The 23407-nt window shown below is 38.1% G+C and overlaps 1 protein-coding gene, 1 long non-coding RNA gene and 1 pseudogene across 3 annotated transcripts in view; 2 read left to right on the top strand and 1 right to left on the bottom strand.

The window, feature by feature from the left end:
- LOC149996174 (uncharacterized) overlaps positions 1–23407 on the top strand; it is a 134152-nt gene that overhangs the window by 102920 nt on the left and 7825 nt on the right. The gene's annotated exons all lie outside the window — the stretch shown is intronic.
- CDADC1 (cytidine and dCMP deaminase domain containing 1) overlaps positions 6803–23407 on the bottom strand; it is a 98613-nt gene continuing 82008 nt past the window's right edge. For both annotated transcript variants that reach the window (XM_090258798.1, XM_090258799.1), the window contains one exon: positions 6803–6948. In XM_090258798.1, the coding sequence (XP_090114924.1) occupies positions 6875–6948 (74 nt within the window). In that variant the 3' untranslated portion in view covers positions 6803–6874. The remainder of the gene's footprint in view (positions 6949–23407) is intronic.
- LOC149996175 (coiled-coil domain-containing protein 117 pseudogene) lies at positions 8331–9060 on the top strand (annotated as a pseudogene).

The following is a 23407-nucleotide window of genomic DNA, read 5'->3' as shown; positions in this document are numbered from 1 at the left end:
GAGTGAAGCATCCTCTGTACTCCTTGGCTTCAAACATTCATATCAGCTGAGATTATGTTGATTTTTCAAGTCACTTGTTAGATCAGCCATAAATCCATGTAGGGGCACAAACAAGTGGGCTCAGCTTCTACTTACTCCACCACCATCTTTATTCCCCTCACTTTTCTACTGTACAATCATTACAGATCATTAAAATTCCATGAATTTGATTTTTGCATACTAAAACTATACTCAAATGTATCATAAAAGATTTAAAAAGTTATGTAGCAGTCCCTTACTAATAATATTTTCCTTTTCATATTTTGAGTTTTTGTTAAAGATGTTCATAAAATAAATGATTAAGCTTCATGGGGAGTTCAGTAGACAATACCTATGGTACATAGTTGGGAGGTGCTAGATGAGCTATCCAGGCCCATGGTTAATAAACTGAGTCGAGTCTAAATTAAACTTGATACTTAAGTCACAAGGATCAGTTCAAGCAGAGATAAGAGTTAAACACCAAAACTAACACACATGGTAAGCCAGGTAAATAATTTCTTTTAAAATACACAAACAGAAAGAACCAATGGAAAAACATCCAAATGCTATGGTAATATCAAACAAGATTTAACCCTTTATCCCCAAAGGTTGTTTTTTAAGAAAGTTTGCATTTTTAGGTTTTCCTGTCTCCATCAAGGTTTTTTTTTAATTAGTTTTACTTGATGCTGTTCAGAGTTTTAAAAAAATTTTATTTGTTTATTTTTTAGAGAGAGGATGGGAGAGAGAAAAAGAGGGAAATATCAATGCAAGAAACATTGATTGGTTGCCTCTCATATGCACCCCAACTGGGACTGAACCTGCAACCCAGGCATGTGCCCTGACTGGGAATCAAACCTATGGCTTTCACTTTGTAGAACGACACCCAATCAATTGAACCACACTGGTCAGGGCTCCATCAAGTCTGGAAAAATTGCCTTTGGCAGAAGAACATGTGCTCCTCTGGCACATCTTTGGGGCTTGTCTCTGATGAAAATACACATACTGACATCATAGGGTGGCTGTTTGTGCTAAATATATAAATAGAAATGTTTAAAATGACCGTGGGAAAGGAATTTGATACTTAATGCCAACACATTGCAGAAAAAACAAAAATGGAGAAGTGAGCATATCAATTGTTTTCTCCACGAAAATCATTAAAATGAAAGTAGGGGATTTTTGTTTTGTTTTGTTTTAAAAATAAGCTTACAAAGAGAACAGAGGACTCAATGGCAACATTTTAGAAGCTGTGCTTGTGAATGTGAGGTTCTAGGAGGCTGCTGCTGTGCTTGATGCTATATTATTCTAGATTATCTGGTGTGAGTAACTGTAGTTTACTTAGGGTTTCAACCCAAACCTTGAACTCATTCTAATAGTGTAACAATGATCATAAAGCAATGCTTTCAAAAATATGAGAAAAAATTATTCTGAATCTATAATTTCATACCCAACAAACTATCAATTAAATGTGAAAATAAAATAAAAATTATACTCATGGTATCATAACTGTTTTCCAATTATAATCTTGTCTGACAGTCATTCTACTACCACATATCTTTTTTCAGGAATTTTCTGAAAGATATGCCCCACCAAAATAGAGAAAGAAAACAGTGGGTCCCACAAAGCAGGGAGTTTTTAGGATACATATGTAGGGAAAGTCCAGAAGACACCGTGCAGCAAGTGTAGTGAGCAATCAGTCCAGACTGGAGGTAGTCAGAAGGCTTTTTTAGATAGAAGGTAGAAGGAGGATTTTTTTTTTAGACTACCAATTGTGCTTGAATGTACTGAGAGAAGGTTACAAACAAAACTGGGAGAAAAATTTGGCTACATATTAGTAATAAAATAAAAACTACCCTACCCCCCAAAAAGACTATTTTAAATTTAGGAAAATAAGTTCAATAAGAAAAGAAAAAGTAATCATAGTACACAACACAACAAAGCTATAGATAGCATTTACATTATCATAACAGACAGTGAATATCAATGCAACCAAAATAAAAGATAACAATAGCAAGAAGATCGAAGAGCCTAAAATTGAAAACCTACTAAAGGAAATACAGGTATATTATTTGGAAGTTTGGAAAGAAATACAAAAGAATCAATTTGAATAGTTCAACCTGGTTGCCTCTGCAGAGGGGTGATATATAGGATAGGGGGAGACTATTGTTTCAAAGTAAGGTTTATTGAGCTATTTGATCATTTTAAATGTGTAGGTTTAATTTTACTAAAATAACTGAATTTACAATAATGGAAGTTTTTAAATTTATTACTACAATATACATGTTAAAATTAGCCAATCTATCAACATGTATAGGACAAATGTGTACTTACATTAAAAAAACTCAAAATGGAAAAAAATTCGACCGATAATGTTTTATAAGACCCTTGACACATTCTGAACTGTATTTAAGATATCATTATACATTCTGAACTCTCCCATTTCCAGGTTTGTAAAAGAAGTATACTAAACAGATGAGACCTAAGTTCCCTTAAAATCTGAGTCTACTTAAATGCAGTTTACTAAACACAGTGAATACATCTTAGGGTTTCAACCCAAACCTTGAACCGATTCTAGTAGTGTAACAATGATCATAAAACAATGCCTTCTTTATAAATCAGCTTCTAAAATCAAAGTATGTACAGGGTGTTCCATTTTCAATGGCTTCATTTTCAACTGGTATAAATGAGGCTTGTTTTACTTAGGGGAAGGATATTCAATAAATTGGCCTTAATGATAGAAAAGTTTGGCACAATATTAAACATGTCCACTGGGTTTTTAATAGTCAATGGTAATTGCATCAAAAATATTGATCATATTAAGATACATGTCAAATGCTAATATGATAAAATTGGATCATGCTGAACCATGTGTTCTATACTTGCAAAATGAACCATAGTGTATATATCAACTAAAGTCATGTGGCAGGAATTTCACCTTTCTATACTGGGAGGAAAATTATCAGATTCAATTCTCTGCTCCAGAGAGCAGCAAGTCAGGTTGGTTCTATGTGACATCAGTTGTCACCAAACCTCACCCCATAAATAAATTTTTTATTGATTTGTGTAGCCCAAGTAAGTGTAGCAACTCTGTACTTCTTCCATTACTCCTTGGAAACAGGTAGAAAAATTACTGCATGTTGAGGATGTTTACAAAATGATCTAACTTATTCATATGTATCAGTAACCTGAAAAACACACAAAGTGAAACAAAAGCTATACATTATTCCCTTTACCCTCTAAATTAAAATTAGAGAAGTGAGAGGTTGCCAATTGCTCTTCATGCTTCCACCTTCAACCAATTTAAGACATTTGAAGATGATACAGTAGAATTTGTCATCCTCAAACTTTGGTAGACTATATAAAAAAAGCCTTAGGTATCATGGTTATACTAGATGAAATGGCCCTTATGTCTGATATAGTATTGGCACATGTAGTAAGATACACACTTATATTCACCTAGATGGTTTATGTCAGTGGCTTTCAGCTGGAGGTGACTTTGTCCCCTAGGAAACATTTTTGGTTGTCATACTGGGTGGGGAGTTGCTACTGGCACCTAGTGGGCAGAGACCAGGGGATGCAGCTAAGTGCTTTACAATACACAGGACAGCCCCCCACAGCAAAGAATCATCTGGCCCCAAATGACAACAGTGCCAAGGTTTGAGAAACACTCATCTGTGTTGATTTTCTTGTGTTATAAAAACAAAAGACAAAATTCTAGCAAAGGCAATGCAATGCAGCTACTCTAGAATACCAGTAAAGAGTTTTCTGGTACATGACTCAGGTAGAATTTTAAATTACAGCTTTAAATTTGTGCTGGGAAGTAAAAGTATGCTGTCAACTTTAGAATGTAAAAAACTTTCACTGTTATTGAACAAAATTTTTAAAACTTCTCAAAATTCAATTTATGAAATTTGACAGTGAAAATTTTAATTTCTTCTATTTTAAAAAGTCTCCAAAGCAAATTGGCCATCTATGTGCTCAGGAATTGAATAAGTGGTACCATACATTTACATGTCGGTCAGAAGTAACAGAGGCCTAAGTTCCAGTGTCTACAACAATGCCTAGCACATAATAGACATTCAATATTTGTTGGCTGATCAAATGACTGCTGGGTTCTGGCTAGACCTGGGAGATGAGATGTGTGAGAAATGCTCCCAGACTTCAAGAAGTTAACAGTCTAGTGAAACATACAAATGTGTAACCAGGTAATAAGAGTACGATTCTCAGAATGTGGTCCCTGCCTCAACAGCTTTGCATCACTTGGGGACTTTTAAGAAATGCAGATTCTTAGGGCTCACCCAGACCTTGAATCAGACACTAGGGGTGGAACCTGGCAGTCTGTTTTCTTTGCAGGTCCTCCATGTGATTCTGATGACCTTCAAGACTGAGAACCACCCTGTGGATTTAACTACAGGAGCGGTTGTAACAAAAAAAGAGAACAAGCACAGAGCCTGGGGAGACCTGGAGAAAGGGTCTTGTAGAAGTGGAGATAGGTACAGTGGGTTCTGAAGGGTCCCAGGGGGCTGCCACCAAACAGTAGAGATGAGAGGAACGTCTGAGAGAAAGTAAGAGAGGTGGTCACACTAGGAAGCAGAAAAAAAGGTCAGTGACTAGGTACTGAGACAAAGATTGCAGAGCTGTACGTAAGTCCCTGGAATAGCAATATTGACTAAGATCTAGTAATTTAGTTAAGAGCATTTATCCCTTAGCCTGAGAAATCAGAATTTGCACTTAAACACTAATAAATGTCTTCCTTTCAAAAATTGATGATAATAAATTCATAATTTGTAAAGAAGAGCTCTACATTTGTTTACTACCATGTGAAAGAATATGCTGACATGAGGTGGGATAAGCATGGGCCTGGTTTAGGCCATGCCTGTCATGTAGACTACACACAGGTTTATGTGTATTGCTTCATTGTGTTACTGCTGAAGCTTTTCTTTTATCGAGCTTTTCTGTGGATTTTTCTTCCTCAGTTAGTTGGAAAATATACCCTTGTCTCATAAATCTTCCTCATTTTATGCATGAATAGTTCTCCTTTGTATCTGCCACAACAATCTGTCTTGGACACATTTTAGAGCAACTGGAATTAAACACCAATTTTTTAAAGTTCTGGTTTTGTCAATAGTGGTCACCTGGCATTTAGCTGAGGCTCTTACTATTGATTTTTAGGATTAAGTGTCAGTTTAATACATTTATTTCATGTGTAACATCCCTGAAGTCTTTTTCTTTTTTTTTTTTTGCTATCATTTTCAATTATATTATTTCAGACATAAACACGTATATACTTATAACCAATACTCGTGTACCCAATACAAAGAATTAACATATACTGACCGTTGGAGTCTTAATCATAGGTAATTTCGAGCTCTTTTGAGATCTACATTAGAGCCTTATTTTGCATCTTTTCTACATTTGCTTCCAAGGGCACATCCTAGATTCCTGAAAGAAGGGCCATGCTTTCTGCAGGACCACAGTGCTTCAGAGGCCAACCAAAGAGCCAGCCCCTTAGGACCATTACCAAGAAAGCTGACTGTGTCTCCTTCTAAGAGAGACTTTATAGCCAATCAGTTTCATTTACTTCATTACCTTTCGTTTGTCAAATTTCTTCATTATTCTTTTCCTATAAATGTTTTTTTAAGGGCTTGCATTCAAAGCCATATGAATTATATGAACGAAAATATGGGCAGCATTATGAACAGAATTCTAAAAAGCTAGTTTCAATATTCCAGACTAAATATTTCTTCTCTGTTAAGATCAAAACCAAATTTAAGGTTCATTGTTAGTGATTTTAGGAATCAGTGCTATGAAATAGTAATACTGTCTCAGAATAATATTTTCCTATTGCTACCCCAAATCAGTGATATAACACATAGTCCAACAAATCAGTATGATGTCTACATATTGAAAGACTTAAGAAAAATTAATAACCTTTTTATAAAATATACTTTTAATAATGCAGACCAGTTCCACCCACTTCATTTTCATGATTCAATCTTAAATAAATTCTGGTTATTAGAAAGCTTTGGCTATAAATGTGAACTTTTGGCCAGGTTGTCATTTATATCCCTAGATATAATTTACTAATCGTCACCATCATAATCCAAAGGAATTAATATTTCTTAAAAGCTGTGCATTTCTCTGCAGATGTGATTTCCAGTGAACTGACTAAAATAAAGCAAACATAGAAAGAAATCAACCCCTCTGGGCAATTAATTTGGTCTCATTAAATCACTGCTACCTCATTTAGTATAATGAAAGAGCATAGTTTTATATTCTGGAAAACAAACAAATATATCTCAAATAAAAATACAGTATTCCCTCACTTATCGTGGGTATTATGTTCTAGACACCCCCGTGATAGGTGAAAATCTGAGAAGTAGGAACCTTACATTTATTTTAGTATTTATATATATTTTAAGGCTTTATAAACCCTTTCCACACACTTATAAACCATTCCCAGTCCCTTTTTAACCTTTCCCACTCCCTTAACCTTTTCCACACTTTTAAAAATACCACTTATGTTCTTAAACATATTCTATACTCTTAAACCTACATAGCTTTAACAATACATGTATACAGTACCGCAAAATCCTGTGATATAGTGAAAAATCTGTGATAAATAATTAAATATATTTTTAAAAATCCCACGATACAGTGAGGCTGTGATAAGTGAACCGCGATATAGAGAGGGACTACTGTATTCTCATTAACATCATTCATTTACTAGTAATAAATTAGCCTTCTTAAATTATTTCAACTATTTACAAAATCCATCTTTATTTTGAGTTAATAAGGCTGACTTTTAAAAGTGCAATAAAAAATCTTGAAGTCTTCACTCCAGTTTAGATAGGACTTCTTAGTGGTTTCCAAGACACAGCTTCTTGTTTTGGTGCAGTTCTTCATTCAGAGGGTTGGGTCTCACCACACCATCTAGTGTTCAAGGATAACAATGTCAGAAAAACTTCAAATATGTGGGTATTTGTTAAAATTATATAGGTTGCAAGTCAAAAGTGATGCTTAAGTTAAAAAGAAATATTCATTTATTTTCTCTTAAAATTCTCAACTGTTGAGGAACAAATTCTAGGTAACTCACTCAGGTAATAAAGCGTCTGACCTTAAAAACTGGTTTCACTCAACAGTGTGAGGCCAACAATTCATCAAACATTTTTTGGGAAAAGTTATTTTTATTAGGCAGGAAGAAACAAAATGCACCTCCTTATCCTTAAAGATGAGGAGGGAACTCCCTATGGGGGCAAGGAGAGTAAAGGAATGCTCCACCATTCCCACACTCCTCCAGTGGAAGGAAGACAGCTTTAGCTCATTGTTCAGATGGTAGAAGAGCTTGGCTTTGACCTCTTCTTTTGTTTTGATTTTAAAGCTTAATTGGTCCAATATATTGTGTGTGTGTAAAGTGTACAATTTGATGAGTTTTGACATTAGTATATATCTGAGAAACTATCACAGAAGTCGAGATGATGAACAAATTCATCATGTCCAAAAGTTTCTTCCTGCCCCTCTGCTTCTTATCTTTTCAGGGATCTACCTGTGCTCCAAGCCTGTATTTTCTGCCTTGCCCTGTCTTCCTAGTCATAGGACACCTGGATCAGGTGCAGTCTTGCCTTCTGGAAGCAGATCTGGAAAGCCTATTCCCTCTCTTATTATGTAACACTTGAACCATTAAAAAAAGAATATATGTAATACCAACGGAAGTTTTAAAGGCTTATAATAAAATGAGTATCTAAGAACCTACTACACAACCTAGTATAAAATTACTTCCTGTGTGCTCCAGATCTGATCTCACCCCTCTTTCACCCCCATTTAGAAGTAACTGCCATCCTGAATCCTGTTTATCATCCCACTGCTTTGTAAAAAGAATTTTACCACATATAAACAATTGGCTTCCTTTAAACTTTTATATAGAAACTGTATCATAATGAATTTAGTCTTCTGCAACTTTATTTTTTCATGCAACATTACGTTTCTAAGATCTATCTATGTTTAAGAACAGATGTAGTTCATTTATTTTCACTGATATATAATATTCCACTGCAGGAATATACCACAATATTTTTAAATCTAATCTCTAAACATTTGTGTTAATTCCAGTTTTTACTTTTAAGAACAATGTTGCAATAAAGCATTTATCACTTTGTCTTTTATACAATATGCTGAGTAATGCAGTATATGCACAGTTAGCTTTACAAAGATAATGTCGAAGTGTTTTCTAAGTGGTTGTATACATTTTTAGTCCAATCAGCAATATATTAAAATTCCTAGCTGCCAGGCCTGTGGCTGCGGGTGCCTGGGGCCACATGCCAGCCCCCTCATCTCCTGGGCAACGTCCAAGCTCAACTGGCCCTCAGTGGCTTCCCCCTGAGCAGGGCCTTGGCTTGGCCTTCCTCCAGCCACCTCCAGCCTTCTTGGACTGGGCCTTCCCAGCAGGGCAGACCTACATTTCCCAGAGCATCCCTGGCAGAAGCGTGGCATACAGATGTGTTTCAGTCCCTTGTAAAAAGAAACAAGAGACTAGAGCAGGAGGATGACCGTCCAATAATAAAAGACTAACTGAAGCAAGGCTCTGCACTGGTCCCAAAGGCTGGAGAACTGCAGTATGAAGTGGTCAGGAGGCTTCAGGAAATTGAGGACTGGATAATTGATGAAGATGAACAAGTTGAAGCTGACAGAAATGGTAACAATCTCCTCAGTCTTGTGCTTTCTGATACCATGAAAACAGGTTTAAAGAGAGAATTTGATGAAGTCTTTTCAAAGAAAATGATTGAACCCATGAGCCCTTCTTCCATGGAGCTTGTGCCCTGGGAATCTTTCCCTGAACTCCTTCTTTCTCATAAGCCGAAGTCATCATCTAATGTTAAGAACTACACAGAAAAGAGCCAAACCAAGTATGCCATGACTGGCACTTCCTTCCTTAGAACTGAACTGTTCTTGGGACCTCAGCAAGAAGGGATGACTACTTACAATAGTTGGGAGACAGCTGCTTTCACAGAAAAAGAGTGGAACTCTAGAAATCTGTTTCTATACTAAAGTTGTCAAATTTTAGAAGACTCGTGTGTTCAGTGATGAGCCTACTTATATAGTATAGGGACTTGAAAGTTTTATGAAACAGGTGCAAGAAGAATATCTCTGCCTGTGATTTGGGGTGGGATTCGACATTTCTTAAATTAATCTTTTCCCAAAGAAGTTTGTCTCAAGAGAAAAGCTGTTTTCTAGAGGGATTATTATTGTGAGATTACAGTCTGCAAAGGCAAATGTAATAAATATATGTGTAAGCATGACTTAAATCACCTGTCACAATGTTTAAAGCATTCAAATAGCTGGAGAATACTCAGACACTTGAGTTAAAAAAGATGCATTAAGAAAGAGTAGTGCTACAACTGTACCTTGACAGCTGGATCATAACTTCATTTGTAGATATGAGCTCTGTTTACAGTGGTGAAAATCTGTGATCGGGAAGAGAGCAGCAGCTTAAGCCTATTGCTAAGAAAGTTAATAGAGGCTCTGAAACTTGTGCATTAGTTGTCAATTCAATGTAGCTTAAATGATTAAAAGCCAGTAGCATTGTGTCTCACCTCTTTGCCTCTGAAAATGCAATGAAAATACAAAGAAAAGATTTTTCCCTCCAAGGCTTTTGCTTTGTGCTACCGTTGCTCCCTTGGATTCCCTTGAATAATTGATAAGCCGAGCTATTCAGTAATATTTACAACTTAGTTAACTCTGAATGATAATTTATATGATTTTGAGATAACCCATGTGTAAATTGGCTATGGGAGAAGCATCTCTTAGGTAATACCAAGGAACTGCTGTGTCAGCCAAGGAACTGCTGTGTCAGCTAAGCTCAGCACTGATAACTGGTAATGAAAAAAAGGTTGTACCTGTATTAGCAAGTTGAGTTTTTAATGTTAATTTAGAAAACAATAATAAATAATTAAGTGAGAACATATAAGCAGGTGATGTTGAGATTTACAGAAACAGCCAACTTGCCTGGTGCTTCCTGCTAGCAGTTAAGTCTTTATCATGCAGACCTAAACCAGCTCAAGGTATCCTTTGGGGATAATTAAAATTGAAGTTTTTTGACTTCTCAGGAAGAAATATTCTGTGCAGCAAGGACTCAGTCATGCTAAATGAAATGACAACTCCTTTAATGCTACAGAATATTCACTCTAACTTATTAAATGAATGTAATAGTGTAATATTTGCCCTTTCCTCACACAACAGGAGACCACCCAGTTTGTTTTGTTTTCTGGGTTTCTTACTTCTTTGCAGGTGTGTAAAAAGTGATTTATACAAAGTATAGAGGTAACTTTTTAAAAACTAGCTCCCAGGCATTTTTGAAACACATTCTGAAATCCCTCCATTGTTACAGCTGGCATAGAAGTCACAAGTCTGTTTACTGGACTGTTTCTTCTTTTGCCTTTTATTCCTGCTTTCTCTATTTCTGTCTGAATAGTAAAAAAAAAAAAAAAGTTAATGTTTAAGCAAAACATTGAATGTCTACACAGTACAACTGTTCAAACTTCAAAACCAGTTGGAAACCAACTAATAGTTTGTTAATCTCAGATTTTGAGATAAATGAAACTATATTCTGTTGAAATCTGCAAGTGTTTGATTCATGCCATTGGTAGAAGTCTTGCTTTTAGATTATTGTTCAATGGGACCAACTTGCAAAGTTTATAGCCTTAAAGAAATCTCCACACTAAAAAATTTGTTCTAGTACAACCCAAAACATGAAGTGACTGCCCAGAAATTGTAGTTAGTTCCAGTGTTAGAGTTGAAGGGGTGGTAACAGCTTTCCCAAGAAGCACCACACTGATTGTCTTCCACAGGAATTGTTTGGCAGTCCTCTGATCAAAGGTCTTCATCTTGCAGACCTAAACCAGCTCAAGGTATCCTTGATGAAAAGGAGAAAAGAGGAGCCCCCAAACAAGGTTCTGATACTATTGGTAAACACAGGAGAATTAAGGGTCTGTTGATTAAAATTTACACAGAACTTGTTACAGGAGTCAAGCTCTCTGACATAATAATTTCTGTAGGAATATGGATTTCAATGCTGTTTTTTAAACTTCTTGCAGATGTTTGCACAAAAAGAGTCTTCCTCCTTATGGTCCTTATTCATCTGAGCTGTTCCACAGTCCTCATGCTTTGTTTTGTTTTTCTTTTGTAGCACAAGGCTTCTGCTTTTGCCTTAAGGCTTCCCTAGGAGAAAAACAGCTCTTCATTTTGCACAGCTTTTGCAGCATGGACCAAACACTGGCTTTCTATGCTAATGTGTAAAGAGAAAGAATTATCTAAAGCAGGTCGGTTTTAATGAAAAAATGTATATTTTCGCAGAGTTTGAGTAGGGTGTGTGTTTTAATATGAAGAAAGTAAATCCAGATACATTCGTTAGATTACTCCTGTGTGCTGGTGGATGCTGCTGAGTAAGCATCGTTGAAGTCTCCTCTCTTGCAGTCATTATGTCTAAGTCAGTCTCCCAAAGAGTAGGAACAGCTACTGAAGTTCTTTTTTCGTGTATTTAAGTATATTTTATTGATTATGTTGTTACAGTACCACAATTATTCCACCTTTGCTCCCCTTTGTCCAGTACCCCCTTTACCTCCAGCAATCCCACTCCCCGGTGTTCATGTCTATGGGTTATGCATATAAGTTCTTTGGCTTCACCTTTCCCTATATTATTCATAACTTCCCTATGTCTGTTTATGCTTAATTCCTCCACCATTTCCCCATTTCTCCCCCTTCCCCCTCCCAGCTGATAACCCTCCAAATGATCGCCATACCTATGATGATGTTCTTTTTCTATTTTGCTAAGTTGGATTTTGTTTTTATTTTTTAGAATCGGTGGTGGTTGTTTGTTGTCATTTTAATGTTCATAATTTTGATCTTCTTTTTCTTAAGTAAGTCCCTTTGACATTTCATATAATAATAGTTTGGTGATGATGAGTTCCTTAAGCTTTTCCTTGTGTGGGAAGCACTTTATTTGCCCTTCCATTCTAAACGATAGCTTTGCTGGTAGAATAATCTTGGTTGTAAGTCCTTGCTTTTCATCATCTTGAATTCTTCTTGCCAGTCCTTTCTTGCCTGCAAAGTTTCTTTTGAGAAATCAGCTGAAAGTCTTATAGGCACCCCTTTGTTGGTAACTCTCTGCTTTTCTCTTGCTGCTTTTAAGATTCTCTATTTTCACCTTTGGCATTTTAATTTGATGTGTCTTGGTGTGGTCCTTTTTGGGTGTAGCTTATTTGGGACTCTCTGTGCTTCCTGGACTTGTATGTCTATTTCCCTCCCCAAATTTGGGGAGTTTTCCTTCATTGTTTTCTCACATAAGTTTTCAATTTCTTGCTCTTCCTCTTCTCCTTCTGACACCCTTATGGTTCGGATGTTTGCACGTTTAAAGTCTTCCGATAAGTTCCTAAACCTCTCCTCATTTTTTTCAATTCTTGTTTCCCTCTTCTGTACTGGTTGACTGTTTTTTTTTTTCCCTTATGTTCCAAATCATTGATTTGAACCCCAGTTTCCTTCCCTTCACCACTGAGTTTGTATGGATCTTCCTTCGATTCATTTAGCATAGCTTTCACTTCTTTCCTTATGCGTTTGCCATACTTAAGGGTATCTGTCAAGTCTGTGAGCATTTTTATAACGAATGTTTTAAACTCTGCATCTGTTAAGTTGGCTATCTCCTCGTTGCTTAGTTCTCCCACTGGAACCTTGATCCATTCCCCCTTTTGGGCCATACTTTTCTATCTTCTCAACTTGACAGGCTCCTGTGTTTGTTTGCCTCTGTGTCTTAGGTAGAGCTGTTGCACCTGTTATGTTGTAAGGGTCAGAGCCTTAGGTATTCGTCAGTACAAGGCGGCCCATCTCACCATGTTGTGTCACTGTGTGCAGGGAAGGGGTCTGAGAAGGGACAATGCCCCTTGCTCAGCACTCGCCCCTTTTACAGGCACTTCTCCCACTTTTGTATGGGACTGGCACCTCTCTGGCTGTTGCCCTGGCTGTCGTTCCGAGGGTGGGTGGGTCTGTGGACGTTCTAGGACCGTGGGGGCCCTTTAAACAAGCAGACTCTGCTGAGAAACCAGCAGTGTCTTTCTCCACCCCAACCCCCACATGTTTGCACAGTCAGAAGCAATGAGGCTTTATTTTCCCCATTGCTAGAACTGTGAGCTGTGCAGTCTGGTCTAGTGCTGGAAGCACTTCCCCGGTGTCCCTCCTGACTTTTTAAAATGTGTGACTGCGCGTTCTGCTGGCCTCCTGCTGCTGCCGCTGCTGCCACCACCACACCGCAGCCTCTTCACCCCAGCTCTGCCCCTCCTACCCTGTTAGACGAGCACCACTTCTTTATAACTTCATATGTTGAAATTCCATGTAGCTTTATTTTCTGGAACTTCTGGTTATTTCTGGTTTTGTGGTAGTTGTATTCCTTCTTACTTGTGGAGGGAGACGCAGAGTGTCTGTCTAGGCCTCCATCTTGGCCAGAAGTCCAGAAGCTCTTTATCAGAGGTTTGAGCTTTAAAACAACAGATGATTCTGAGGAGCCATTTTGAGCAATGGGGAACGCTCACAGACTGTGTGGTGATGAGAGATCCAAACACCAAATGATCCAGAGGGTTTGGGTTTGTCTCATACGCCACTGTGCAGGAGGTGGATGCAGCCATAAATGCTGGCCACACAAGGTGGACAGAAGAGTTGTGAAGCCAAAGAGGGCTGTCTCATGAGAAGATTCTCAAAGACTTGGTGCCCACTTAATTGTGAAAAATATTTTTGTCAGTGGTATTAAAGAAGACTCTGAAGAACATGACCTAAGGGATTATTTTGAACAATATGGGAAAATTGAAGTGACTGAAATCATGACTCACCGAGGCAGTGGCAAAAAGAGAGGCTTTGCTTTTGTAACCTTTGATGACCATGACTCTGTAGACAAGACTGTCATTCAGAAATACCATACTGTAAATGGCCACAACTGTGAAGTAAGGAAAGCCCTATCTAAGCAAGAGATGGCTAGTGCTTCATCCAGCCAAAGAGGTCAAAGCGGTTCTGGAAACTTCAGAGGTGATTTTGGTGGAAACGACACTTTGGTCATGGAGGAAAATTCAGTGGTCAAGGTGGCTTTGATGGTAGCTGTGGTGGTGGTGGATATGGTGGCAGTGGGGATGGCTATAATGTATTTAGTAATGATGGTAGTTATGAAGGAGGTGGCCCTGGTTACTCTTCAAGAAGCAGAGGCTATGGATGTGGTGAACAGAGTTATGGAAACCAGGGCAGTGGCTATGGCAGGAGTGGCAGCTATGACAGCTATAAGAATGAAGGAAGTGGAGGTGGCTTTGGCGGTGGTAGTGGAAGTAATTTTGAAGGTGGCGGAAGCTACAATGATTTTGGCAATTACAACAATCAATCTTCAAATTTTGGACCCATGAAAGGAGGAGACTTTGGACGCAGAAGCTGTGGCCTCTATGGTGGTGGAGGCCAATACTTTGCCAAACCACAAAACCAAGGTGGCTATGGAGGTTCCAGCAGCTGCAGTAGCTATAGCAGGGGCAGAAGGTTTTAATTACTGCCAGGAAACAAAGCTTGGCAGGAGAGGAGAGCCAGAGAAGTGACAGGGAAGCTACAGGTTAAAACAGATTTGTGAACTCAGCCACACACAGTGATGGCAGGGCCTCATTGCTACAAAGAAGACATGTTTTAGACAATACTCATGCATGGGCAAAAAACTCGGACGTTATTTGTAACTAATTGTACAACAGGTTATTTTAGTTTCTATTCTGTGGAAAGTGTAAAGCATTTCAATAAAGTGTTTTTAATGTAGTTTTCTTTTTTTCTTTTTATTTTATTTTTTGCATCCATGCTGTTGATCGCTAAATATAATAGTTTCATCATGACGCTGAAAAAAATGTGTTTTTAAAAAAATAAAAGACAGTAAGTCCTGTTGTCACAAATATTAATCAGATTTAAAGAAAACATCATTACTGAAAAGGTGCAAGGGTAAAAATTAGAAAACTAACCAGAATCATACGAATGTTTACCAGTAAAATTCATTAATTATTTGGGATCTGGAACTTGGTTTTGTTTTCCAGTAGTAATAAGGATGGTGAAGTAATAGGAGCTTTCTGGAAAATGCTGTCAATTTTACTTTTATAGGGAGAATCTAGTGTTTATGTACTTTACTGTTTTCAATAAAACTTCAATATGCTCTTACTTTTTGAAAAAAAGAAAAATCCTAATGATCTACATCCTCACCAGCACTTAGTACTGGGAAACTTTAGTTTTGCAACTCTAATGGGTATAAAAGATTGCTACAACATGATATTAATTTGCATTTCCCTTACTACTTATGATTTTAAGTGTTTTTCATGTATTTATTAGACATTTGTGTTTCTTCCCATTTTCTATTGAATATTTTTCCTTATCAATTTGTAGGAGTTCTTTATATGTTATGGAAAACAATGCATTGTCATGTGTGGAAAATGTATTTTTCCAGTGGATGGCTGGTCTTTTCACTTTATAATGTCTTTTGGAAAAGAAGAGTCTTTAATTGTAATGTGTTCTAATTACTTAATTTTTTCTTTTATGGTCAAATTATTTGCATCTGGTATAAGGTATCCTTTCTACTCCTGGACAGGAAGAAATTCCACATTTTCTTCTAAAATGTGAAAAAAAAATTCACTAGAGTTATTCTTTCTGTTTCCACATGCAATGAGCTTGGAAGTTGTCATGCGATTCTAACATCAAATAAAAAGCAATAGAGACTGAAAAATCACAACTTTATTAGATACCCAAGAAAGGGGAAGACCCAGAACAAACCCCTGGCGCCAAGACTGGAGAGACAAAAACAGAAGAGTACAGGAAGCTGTGGCTCACAGGAGCCGAGGCTCATAAGTGAAATCCACAAGAACCAGAGCAGAGGCAGGAAGATGGGAGCTGTAATTGGTGAACTGCTAGAGGCTCGGTATAGAGCCAGTCATGGGGGTTCCCCCAGTATGGCAAAATTTACCTCCAGGACTTTGACCAGGTTTTCACAATGAATATTGGAGAAAAATTCCCTCATGCTTCTGGAAAAATGGGGGGAAAGAACCGTTTTGAAATATGCTAGAGAGCTCTGTTCTTCTCAACAGGGTCAGTTCTCAGGGGGAAACTAGTTGACCAGAGCCTAACTTGCTAGAGTTTTATCAGAGATTAACTCACCAGGTGAAAGGAAATACCCAACTCCAGCCCATTCTAGCCATCTCGTGAAACTCACCGTCCAGAGGCACAGGCTCCATACAAAACTCAGACCTAGTCAAAGGACTATAGACTGCTTATTCTCCTCCTACACCTCACCACGACATTATTAAAGACCTATTTATAGAAGTTCCTTTTACCTGGTACATCATATCTGGCTATCAAGAGAAAATCACAAAGCATAATAAAAAGCAAAACTGTCACCTATTATAGGAAACTAATGAACAACACAAACAAATGAGCAAAATTGAACCAGAGCTATGTAAACAAGAAGTAGACTCTAACAGTAACAAGGGGGGAGGTGGGAGGGAGAGAAGGGGGTAAGAAGGGGAAGGGTCAAGTCAAAAAACATGTATAAACGACCCACGGACATGGGCAACTGAGTGGGGACTGAATGTGGGGGAAGGTAGGGGCAGGGTGCAGGGAAGCAAGAGGGGGAAAAAAGTGAGGAAAAAAAAAAAAGCAAAAAACACAATTTGAAGAAACAGAGTAAGCATCAGAACTACACATGGTATGGAAGTCAGAATGATCAGACTGGGGGTTTAAAACAACTATGATTAAAATGTTAAGGGCTCTAATGGATAAAGCAGCATGTAAAAACAGATGGACAATGTAGGCAGAGAGATGGAAGTCCAAAGAACTAACAAAGAATGCTAAAGATAAAAACAAAAAACAACCACCCCAGCACACAACTAGCCCACCCTGGCTGAGGCAGTCTGCCTGCCCTGGCACAACCAGCCTGCCCCAGGCCACACACAGAAGTGCAGGTAGTCCACCCACTTGGCACAAAAACAGCCAGCCTGTGGTCTTCCAGCCCCTAGCCTGCACGAGGGAGCACACTTGCTCCAAGCTGAGGCCAAAGGAGGGTGAAGTGAACTAGAGGTGCTTTGTAAAAGTTTTGAACACTGGCTCTGGAGAAAGAGCTGAGAGAACAGTGGACTAGATCCCAGTGCAGAATCATCCTCAGTGCTATGGCAGAAATCTCTTAAACAGACTACTCCCCTCATGGTGGCATCAGCCAGAGGAAACAGCTCAACAACTGTATACAAGAAGGTCACACCACAAAAGAATATAAAAGCAGGTCAATCTAATAACAGAAACAAACAAGAGCCACCCAAAATGGGGAGAAGAAGAAATAACAACCCAACAAAAGGAAAGGAGGAATTCCCAGAAGGAGGGATAGATGAAATAGAGGCAAGCAAACGATCAGAATGGAATTCAAAAAAATGGTAATGAGGAACCTCAATGAACTCAACAAACTCAGAGAAAACTACAATGAACTACAGGGAACAACAAAGAACTCCAGAAAAACTATAAGGAACTCCAGGGAAGCTACAAGGAACTTACTAAGAACTACAAGCATAAAAAAGGACATAGAGACTATCAGTAAGAGCCAGGAAGAAATGAAGAATACAATTTCTGAACTGAAGGAGACAGTAGAAGCAATCAAAAGCAGGCTAAATGAGGAAGGATATCAGAGCAGTGAGCTAGAGGACAACATAGAAAAAAACTCCCAGACAGTGCAACAAATGAAAAAATGACAAAGAATGAAGAGCGCATAAGAGAGCTTCAGAACAACATGAAACGCAACAATATCCATACCATAGGGATACCAGAAGGAGAAGAAGAGGAGCAAGGGACAGAAAACATGATTGAAAAAGGAATGACAGAAAAGTTCCCGAACATGAGGAGAAAAAAAGTCTCACAAGTACAAGAAGCACTGACGATTCCAATGAAGATGAACCCAAGGAGGCCCACTCCAAGGCACATCATAATTAAAAGGGCAACATTCAAAGACAAAGAAAGAATCCTAGAGACAGCAAGAGAAAAACAGCAAATAACATACAATGGAGCTCTGATAAGGCTATCAGCTAATTTCTTAACAGAAACACTACAAGCCAGAAGGGAACAGCAAAAAAACATTTCAAAATAGAAAACAAAGGCCTACAATCAAGACTACTCGACCCAGCAAGGCTCTCTTTCAAAATGGAAGGTGAAATAAGGATTTTCCCAAACAAAGGAAGACTAAAAGACTACATCTCCACCAAGCCAGCATTGCAAGAGATGCTAACGTGCCTGCTTTAAGTAGAAGAAAAAGAGAAAGGGAGAGGAACACAGGTACAAAGGGAAATAAATAAATACCTGCCAATAATAACCTTAAATGTAAATGGATTAAACTCCAATCAAAAGACATAGTGTAGCAGAATGGATACAAAAACATGACCCACATATATGCTGTCTAAAGAGACACACCTCAAAAGACCTATATAGACTGAAAGTGAAGGGATAGAAAAAAATATTCCAAGCAAATGGACATGAAAAAAAGCTCGGGTAGCAATAGTTATACCAGACAAAACAGATTTCACAGCAAAGGCCATAAAAAGAGACAATGAATGACATTTCACAATACTTAAGGGAACAATCCATCAAGAAGATATAACCCTGGTAAACATATATACACCCAGCATAGGAGCACCTAAATATATAAGGAAAATCTTGGAAGACTACAAGAAGGATATCGACAGCAACAGATTCATAGCAGGGGACTTTAACACCCCATTGTCAACAATGGACAGATCATCAAAGCAAAGAAACATGGAAGATATTGAGGCATTGAACAACACTCCAGATCAAATGGACTTAGTTGATATATATAAAATTTTTCACCCCAAAAAGCAAAATATAATTCTTTTCCAGTGCACATGGAACATTTTCAAAGATAGACCACACGGTAGGACACAAAACAAGCTTCAGCAAATTCAAGAAAATTGAAATTATATCACACATCTTCTCAGAACACAATGCCTTGAAACTAGAAATCAACAACCTTAAGGAGAAAACTCAAAGACATTAATACTCATGGAGAATGAATAACATGATATTCAATAATGAATGGGTTAACAATGACATCAAGAAGAAATCAAAAAGTTTTTGGAAACAAATGATAATGAACACACAACAGCCCCAAGTCTACGGGACACTGCGAAAGCAGTTCTTAGAGGAAAGTTCATAGCAATACAGGTCTACCTGAAAAGGATGGAATTATCTCAAATAAAAAATCTAACCCTACAGCTACAAGAACTAGAGAAATAACAACAAACAAAGCCCAGATCAAGTGGAAAGAAGAAAATCATCAAGATCAGAACAGAATTAAATGACACAGAGACTAAACAAACAATTCAGAAGATCAACAAAAGGAGAAGCTGGTTCTTTGAAAAGATAACCAAAATCAACAAGTCTTTAGCCAGGCTCATCAAGAAAAAAAGAGAATCCAAATAAACAAAATAAGAACAAAAGAGGACAATCACAAATAGTACCACAGAAATAAAAAGGATTGTAAGAAATTACTACAAACAAGTGTACGACAAGAAATTTGACAACCTAGAGGAAATGGACAAATTTCTGGAAACATATAATTGTCCAAAACTGAGTCAAGAAGCAGCAGAAAGCTTAAATAGACTGATAACCACTAATGAAATTGAAGCAGTAATCAAAAAACTGGCTGGTTTGGCTCAGTGGATTGAGCGTCGGCCTGCGAGCTAAGAGTCGCTGGTTCGATCTTCCAGCCAGGGCACATCAGAGAAGGAAAACTCTGACTCCAAAAAACCTCCGCTGCCTTGCGGCATACCTCTTCAGGGGAAAGGCTAAGGGAGTAAACCCCGACAGAAAATCTGGAGCCGGAGTCCCTAAGGCGGTTTGACGTTGTAGTCAACACCGGCAACTCCTGCGGCGCACCTGAAGCCAAGCTGTATTGACTCCGTCTTTCCCTTGGACCCTTCAGCTGCGAAGAGAGGGGGGGTCTGCTGCATGGGCAACAGCAGACCCTCCATATCACCCTGCCCAGGCTCTGTAGCTTCAGCTTCACTGGAGAGGACACTCCAGCGTCATCGCAAGATGTCGATTCAACACGGGAGGAGACAGATACCGTGTCACTCCCGAGTCGGACTGCACAGCCATTCTCGGCGATGCAGATAGACTCTTAAGAAGCTACACCATCGTCTCTCAAGACGGACGGCTGCCGACGAGAATCAAAAAACTGCCAGCATAAAAAGCGCTGGACGAGATGGCTTCACAGGCGAATTTTACAAAACATTTAGGGAAGAACTAATGCTTATCCTTTTCAAACTATTCCAAAAAATCCAAGAAGAGGGAAGACTCCCCAACTCTTTAAATGAGACCAATATTATCCTAATTCAATAATCAGGTAAAGATATAACATGAAAGAAAACTACATGCCAATATCACTGATGAACACAGGTGCTAAAATCCTCAACTAAATATTGGGAAACCAGATGCAGCAATACATTAAAAAGATCATACACCACGATCAAGTGGGATTCATCCTAGGGATCCAAGGATAGTTTAAAATTCACAAATCAATAAACGTAATGCACCACAAAAACAAAATGAAAGACAAAAGTCACATGATCATATCAATAGATGCTGAAAAAGCATTTGATAAAGTACAACACCCATTTATGATGAAAACACTCAGCAAAATGGGAATACAGAGACAATACTTCAACATATTAAAGGCCATATACAAGAAACCTGAACTCAACATCATACTCAATGGGCAGAAACTGAAAGCATTCCCCCTGAGATCAAGAACAAGACAAGGATGTCCATTCTCTCCACTCCTATTCAACATAATCTTGGACGTTCTAGCCACAGCAATCAGACAAGAAAAAGAAATAAAAGGCATCAAAATTGGAAAAGAGGAAGTAAAAATGTCATTATTTCAGATGACATGATAGTATAGATAGAAAACCGTACGGACTCCACAAAAAACCTACTCGACCTTGGAAGTGAATTTGGCAAAATAGCAGGGTACAAAGTCAATATTCAGAAGTGGAAGGCATTTCTGTACACCAGCAATAAAATATCGGAGATAGAAACTAGAAAAAAATTCCATTTACTATAGAACAAGTAAAATAATGTACCTAGGAATAAACTTAACCAAAGAGATGAAAGCCCCATACTCGGAAAACTACATAACACTGAAGAAGGAAATTAAGGAAGATACAAACAAATAGAAGCAAGTACCATGTTCACAGATGGGAAGAATCAACATCATTAAAATGTCCATACTATCCAAAGCAATTTACAGATTCAATGCAATCCCTATTAAAATACCAATGACATATTTCACAGACCTAGAACAAATACTTAAAAATTTTATATGGAACCAGAAAAGAGCCCAAGTAGCCACAGCAATTTTGAGGAAGAAGAGCACAGTAGGAGGAAGAGGAACCACAATACCTGACATCAGACTATACTACAAAGCCACTGTGAACAAGACAGTCTGGTACTGGCATAAGAACAGACATATAGATCAATGGAACAGAATAGAGAGCCCACAAATAAACCCATGTCTATATGGTCAACTAATATTCGACAAGGGGGAAGGAACATAAAATGGAATAAGAAGTGCCTCTTCAACAAATGGTGCTGGGAGAACTGGACAGGAACATGCAAAAAAATGAAACTAGACCACCAACTTATACCACACACCAGAATAAACGCAAGATGGATCAAAGACTTAAAATGTAAGCTGTGACTCCATAAAAGTCCTAGAGGAAAACATAGGCAGGAAAATTTCAGCTATCCCAGGTAGCAATATTTTCACCGATACATCTCCTAAGGCAAGGGAAATAAAGGAAAGAATAAACAAATGGGACTATATCAAACTAAAGAGTTTCTGCTCAGCAAAAGAAAACATCAGCAAGATGAAAAGGAAACCAACCATATGGGAAAACATATTTGCGAATGATACCTCAGACAAGGGACTGATCTCCAAACTATATAAAGAACGTATACGTCTCAACACCAAGAAGACAGACAACCCACTTAAAAAATGGGCAAAGCACCTGACCAAACACTTCTTCAGGGAGGACATACACAGGGTCCATAGGCATATGAAAGAATGCTCAACATCACTAGCCATCAGAAGAAGCAAATTAAAACCACAGTGAGATACCACTTCACACCAGTCAGAATGGCCATCATCAACAAATCAACAAACAACAAGTGCTGGTGAGGATGTGGAGAAATGGGAACCCCAGTGCACTATTGGTGGGAATGCAGACTGGCGCAGCCACTATGAAAAACAGTATGGAATTTCCTCAAAAAACTAAAAATGGAACATCCTTTTAAACCAGCGATTCCATTACTAGGATTATAACTGACCCCAATTCAAAAGAACCTATGCACTCCTATGTTCATAGCAGCGCTGTTTATAATAGCCAAGTGCTGGAAACAGCCTAAATGCCCATCTGTAGATGAATGGATCAAAAAACTTCTGTACATTTATACAATGGAATACTATGCAGCAGAAAGAAAGCAACTCCTACCATTTGCGACAACATGGATGGCATTAGAGAAAATTACGCTTAGTGAAATAAGCCAGGCAACAAAAGTACCATATGATATCACCTAATATAGAAAACTAATGAACAACACAAACAAATTAACAAATCTGAATCAGAGACATGTAAACAAAGAGAAGACTAACAGTTACCAGAGGGGAGGCGGGAAGGGAGAGAAGGGGAAAGGTCTAGTCAAGGAACTAGTATAAATGACCAATAAACATGGACAATGGGGTGTGGATTGACTGTGGGAGAAGCGGTGGACTGGTTGGGGGGGCAGGACGCAATGGGAGAAAACGTTGGACAACTGTAACAGAAAAACAAAACAAAAAACAAAAACAAAAAAACCTCCAAAAACAACAACATTGTAACAGAAATGAAGAATTCCTTTTATGAGCTTATTAGTAAACTGGAAACACAGCTAAGGAAAGAATCTCTGAGCTGGGAGATAGATCAATAGAATCCTTGAGAAGAAAAAGCAAAGAGAACAGAGACTACAAAAACAACAGAATATTTAATGACTGTGGGACAACTACATAAGATGTAACATATGCATAATGAGAACACCACAAGGAAAGACAAAGAAACAGAAGAAATATTTGAAACAATAATAACGGAGGAGTTCCCCAAATTAATGTCAGACACTAAACCACTGATCTAGGAGGCTCAGAGAACAGCAAGTAGGATAAGTGCCAAAAACTGCACCTAGGCATATCATTTTCAAACTATATATTTTCCTTCTCTCTAAAGAACTGCTGTTAACATTTCTTGCAAGGTAAGTCTGGTGGCAATAA

The sequence above is a fragment of the Furipterus horrens genome, unplaced genomic scaffold, assembly GCF_987537825.1.
Source record: "Furipterus horrens unplaced genomic scaffold, mFurHor1.1.pri manual_scaffold_12, whole genome shotgun sequence".
NCBI classification, from domain to species: domain Eukaryota; kingdom Metazoa; phylum Chordata; class Mammalia; order Chiroptera; family Furipteridae; genus Furipterus; species Furipterus horrens.
Note: the sequence above shows the minus strand (reverse complement) of the source record. Positions and strands in the feature narration are given on the sequence as shown.